Source organism: Pteropus vampyrus, unplaced genomic scaffold (assembly GCF_000151845.1).
Source record: "Pteropus vampyrus isolate Shadow unplaced genomic scaffold, Pvam_2.0 Scaffold269, whole genome shotgun sequence".
Taxonomy (NCBI): domain Eukaryota; kingdom Metazoa; phylum Chordata; class Mammalia; order Chiroptera; family Pteropodidae; genus Pteropus; species Pteropus vampyrus.
The window spans coordinates 207,385-212,818 of NW_011889050.1; the positions used below are offsets into that span (position 1 = coordinate 207,385).

General features: G+C 41.9%; 1 protein-coding gene across 2 annotated transcripts in view; it reads left to right on the forward strand.

The window, feature by feature from the left end:
* The window catches only part of SMYD1 (SET and MYND domain containing 1), a 62,968-nt gene that overhangs the window by 23,354 nt on the left and 34,180 nt on the right, over positions 1-5,434 (forward strand). For both annotated transcript variants that reach the window (XM_011375265.1, XM_011375266.1), the window contains exon 2: positions 3,330-3,506. In XM_011375265.1, the coding sequence (XP_011373567.1) occupies positions 3,330-3,506 (177 nt within the window). The remainder of the gene's footprint in view (positions 1-3,329; positions 3,507-5,434) is intronic.

Consider the following 5,434-nt stretch of genomic DNA (forward strand, 5'->3'; position numbering starts at 1 on the left):
GCCCTATTCTGCTTAGCTTCCAAGATCAGACACGGGGTTGTTCAAGGTGGCATGGCCGTAGACCATGGACCGTGGCTCCACTGGGGTGTGAACCCAGGACTTTCTGTGTATAAAGCAGATGTGCTAACCACTACACTATAGAACCAATCCATGTCTTTTGATTTTTAGTGAGTCTCTTGTAGGCAGCATATTTGAGTCTTGTTTTATTCATTTATCTATCTTTTGATTGAAGCATTTAATCCATTTACATTTAAAGTAACTGTTGCTAGATATGTTATTATTGCCATTTTACTTTTCATATTCTAAGTCTTTATTTTTTCTTCTTCTTAAAAATGTCCTTTTAACATTTCTTGTAATACTAGTTTGGTGGTGATAAACCCCTTTAGCTTTTTCTTGTCTGGGAAGCTCTTTATCGGTCCTTCAACTTTAAATTGTAGCCTTGCTGGATAGAGTAGTCTTGGTTGTAAGTCTTTGCTTTTCATCACTTTGAATATTTCATGGCAATCCCTCTGGCCTGAAACGTTTCTGTTGAGAAATCATCTGATAGTCTTATGGGATCTCCCTTATAGGTAACTAACTGCCTTTCTCTTGCTGTTTTTAAGTTTCTCTGTTTGTCTTTAACCTGTGACATTTTAATTATGATGTGTTGTGGTGTGGGCCTCTTTGGGTTCATCTTGTTTGGGACTCTGTGTGCTTCCTGGGCTTATATGTCTATTTCCTTCACCAAGTTAGAGAAGTTTTCCAACATTATTTCTTCAAAATGTTTTCAATTCTTTGCTCTTTCTCTTCTCCTTCTGGTACTCCTATGATGTGGATGTTCTTATGCTTGATATTGTTCTAGAGGCCTCTTAAACTATCTTCAATTTTTTGAATTCGTTTTTCTTGTCACTGTCTTGATTGTGTATTTTCTGCTACCTTATCTTCTAAATTACTGATTAAATCCTCTGCTTCATCTAATCTACTGTTGATTTCCTCTAATGTATTCTTCATTTCAGTTATTGTATTCTTCATTTATGACTGGTTCTTTTTTATGCCTTCTATCTCAATTTTAAGGTTTTCTATCTCTGTAAAAGTTCTCACTGAGTTCATATACTCTTCCTTATAACCAATGTTTTAAACTCTGCATCTGGTAGATTGCTTGTCTCCATTTTGTTTAGTGCATTTTCTGGAGCTTTGTTGTGTTCTTTCATTTGGGACATGTTTTTTTTTTTTTTTTGGTCCTATTTTGGCTGCTTTCCTATGTTTGTTTTATGTATTATGTAGGGCTTCTATGTCTCCAGTCTTAGTAGAGTGGCCTTATATTGTAGGTGTACTGTGGGGCTCACTGGCACACTCTTTCCTGGTTACTTGAGCCAAGCGCTTCAAGTATGTCCCTTGTATAGGTTGCGTGTGCCCTCTTGATGTAGTTGAGCCTTGGTTGCTGTTTGCACATCAGTAAGAAGGGCTGACCCTCAGGCTGATTGATTGTGAGGACTTACCAGGGAAGGGCTATACCTCTGGAGCAGGAATTGCTTTAGCAGGGCTCTTGTGCATACCCAGTCTGTTCTTTGGGCTGATTGTCCTTGGATGCAGCCCCAGGTGGTACTCTGGCTTGGGGCAAAGCTGGCCATCAGCACGCCAATATTGGGGCCTCCTGGGAGGCCCCTTGCAACAGGCCAAGTTCTCAGTTGCAGCCTATGCTCTTCCCAGGGCCACCTGGCATGAGCAATCCACAGATGGCCACCACCTGCACTAGGGTTAGAGGTGCCTAGGGAGGCCAACCCATAAACCAAAGCTGGTGCTGCTAGTGCCAGGCTGCTTAGCAAGAGGTACGGGGCACGCTGAGGCCAGTTGCTGCTTGTTTGGGTTTTGTGAACCTTTGAGAGATTTTAGGAAAGTCTGTAGCATGAGCCAAGACAGGCCATTTATATGGAAAAGCCACTGGAAGCAGCTCAGGTGGACCTGCAAATTGGGTGGGATGAGGTTTCAGGGAATCACCAGGGTGGGCAAACAGTGTTAGCCCGGTTGATGGTGACTCAGATGTGGTGGCAGCTTGCATCTACATGCCGGAAGGGGCAAGAACTTAACAAAGAAACAATGGTTTCTACAAGCACATCGGTCTGGGAGAAAGTTGCCTCTCCAGCCCTCACCCTGAAGCCAGACAACTCAATTCCTCCCCATATGTCCCTGGCCCTCTTCAAGCACCTGCCCCAGCACTAGAGCTCAGAGTGATTGAGTTTGTCAGTGAGTAAGTTCATGCATGGGCCCTTTAAGAGGCATTCCAGTCACCCTTCATCTCACTCTGCCACAATCTCTGCTGGTTTTCACAACCAGATGTGGGGACTTCTCTTCCTAGGACTGGAACCCTGGTCTGGGGAACCTGGTGTGGGGCTGGGATCCCTAGCTCCTCTGAAGTGGGGGGAAACCTCGCAGCTGAGATAGCACTCCCAATTTTTAACTGCCATATGCGGGTGTGGGACCAGTCCGTTATGCTTCTTCATTTCTCTTGCCAGTGTTCTGTAGGAGGTAGCTTCTTCTGTGTGTCCTTAGTTGTAGGAATTCTGTTTAACTAGACTTCAGGAAATTTTCAATGACAGTTTTTCTGTAGTTTAGTTGTAATTTTGATGTGGTTGTGAGAGGAGGCAAGCACAGCATTTACTTTCCGCCATCTTGACCAGAAATCACCTTATAATTCTTAATGTTCCAAAGCACAGAACTATGACATGTGTCATAGTGTGGAGATCTCATTTTGTGTAAAATATATCATGTTTCATGTTGCATCATATTGTGGGTAGTTATAACTTTTTATTCTTTGGGAAAAGGGACAATATATTTCAACAATGAAAAGGGCATGTCACACAGAATGCCCCTCCATGCCATGGTACCAAGGACCTGTGACTTTTAACAAGGGACCTATGAGAGACTTCCCGGGTTCCTCAAGTATCCTCTCCAATGTGTTCCAGGAACACCTTGTCTCCCCTTATTATAGGGCTCCTCACACTGCATGGTGCTTGCAAGTTCAACTGTTCCTTTGACAACGTGTGGTAATCCCAGTACCTATAGGTAATAAACCTATACTTGCTAAATTAAATTAAAAAGCTTATATGCAGAGATCAATAGTGTTCCCATTTGGTTCACTTTAAAATATCTGCTAAAAGAATAGTTACAGCTAAAAAGGAATTTTGAAGCCCAAGCCCCTCATTTTGAAAAGTGGAAGTTTGAAGCTTAGAAAGACAAGTATGGCCTGCTGAGCCAGTACTTAACCCCTGGTCTACCAAAGGCCAGTGTAGTCCCTTTCCATGGTGCTCTGCATCTCACCTTAATCACATGTTTTCTCCCTTTATTTCCAGCCTTGTTAACTTTGTGTGCCACACCTGCTTCAAGAGGCAGGAGAAGCTCCATCACTGTGGGCAGTGCAAGTTTGCCTATTACTGTGACCGTACCTGCCAGAAGGATGCTTGGCTGAACCACAAGAATGAGTGTTTGGCCATCAAGAGATATGGGAAGGTGCCCAATGAGAACATCAGGTCAGAGCTGGGACCTGGGGTAATGTATGGGATCCCCAGATGTCAGGTGTGGGGGTGGGGGGTGGCAGTGGCAGCATTCCCAGGTCCTAGGAAGCTGGGCTGAGTGCAAATCAGGACAGAGCCTCAAAGAGACTGAATATGGTCACTTCCATGAACTCCCTTTAAGTTTAGGAGCTCATCTCAGAGGGAAAATGAGGTGTCTACCTAAAGCAGTGGTCCAAACTGCAGACACTGCAGATTCATTCTGTATGTCTCCCCAATGTTTAATTAAAAAATTGATCTTCCAATGTTAAAAAATTGGAATATTTCACATTTAAAAAATTAGGTTTTCTGGCCTTTCTTGATAAAAAAAAAAATCTAAAAACTTGGCAAAATGACCTAGAGCCCAATAGCATCTGCCCCCTTTACAAAATACTGAGCTTTTCTAGTAATCACAGCTCCACCAGTTCAGGTGGTTGTACATGCAACCCTCTGCACTCATTCCACCTGAAAGGCACTTGCATTTGTAATAATCAGTGGCCTCCCCAGGTGACCATCACCAGAAATCTCAGGGCTAACACTTGGGGAGCCCCAGTTCAAGAGCTCGACCAGGTCAAGGCCTGCCACTAGGCTGCAGGTAAGTGCTTATGAAGCCTGTAGAGGAGAGCAGAAGAGAAGGGGATGATGAAGTTGGGATCATTTTCACTGTGTGTGTAGGATGTAAAGTTAAAATGCAGAATCATCATGTGCTAGTACTTTTTAGGAAATTACAAAATGAAATGACTCAGTCAGCCTCCCCACCCGCCACAGTTCCATCTATTAAAATCCTACTTCTTTTTTTGTACTTTCACATGCAATAGTATGTATGTATGTATGTATGTATGTATGTATGTATGTATGTATGTATGTGTATGTATGTATGTATTTTTAATTTCAGCTTTATTGAGGTATAATTGACATAAGATTGTAAGATATTTGAAGTGTGCGACATGGTGATTTGATATACATGTACATTGTGAAAGGATTCTTCCCATCTTGTTAATTGACACATCTATCACCTCACATTTATCTTTTTTATGTGTGTGAGAACATTTAAGTTTACTCTTAGTAAATTTCAAATATACAGTACAGTGTTATCAATATAGTCATCATGTTTTAAATTAGATCCTCAGAACTTATTAATCTTATAACTAAAATTTTGTACACTTTTATCAACTTCTCCCTATTTTCCCCAACTACCAGCCCCTGGCAAACACTTTTCTTCTCTCTGATTCTATAAGTTTGACCTTTTTTTTTTTTTTAAGATTCCACATATAAATAATACCATACAGTATTTGTCTTTCTCTTTCTGGCTTGTTTCACTTAGCATAATGCTTTCAAGTTTCATCCATATTATCCCAAATGGCAGGATTTTCTTCTTTCTCATGACTGAATAATATTCCACTGCATATGTATATATCTCATATCTTCTTTGTTCGTCTGTTGATGGACCCTTAGGTTGATTCCATGTATTGGCTATTGTGAATAATGCTACAGTGAACACAGGAGTACATGTATCTCTTTGATATCTTAGTCTTTAAGGCCCAAAGCAAATGTCACCTCTTGTGATAGGAGCTCACTCCCTTTAACTGCACAGTCCCTGTTGGTAATTTCTTCTGATATTAAATTGAAATCTGTCACCTATTAGTCTCCACTCTCTGAGTTTTGTGACCATTTCCCTAAAATTAGGAGGGAGTAGTCTTATTTTCCCTAGTACTGTCCTGGGCTCTATATGGGGACATCTTGGTTCTCAGGTACCTGGGGTCCCCAGCAGGGCATCTTTGTAGAAATAACTCTGTGATCCAAATGAAAGGAGAAAAGAGCCTGTGTTTTACCAAGGGAGTCCCTCTTCAGAGATGGAGTCTGCCCTAGGCCACCAGCCCCTTCCAGGTGCCTGGTCAGCCTGCAGT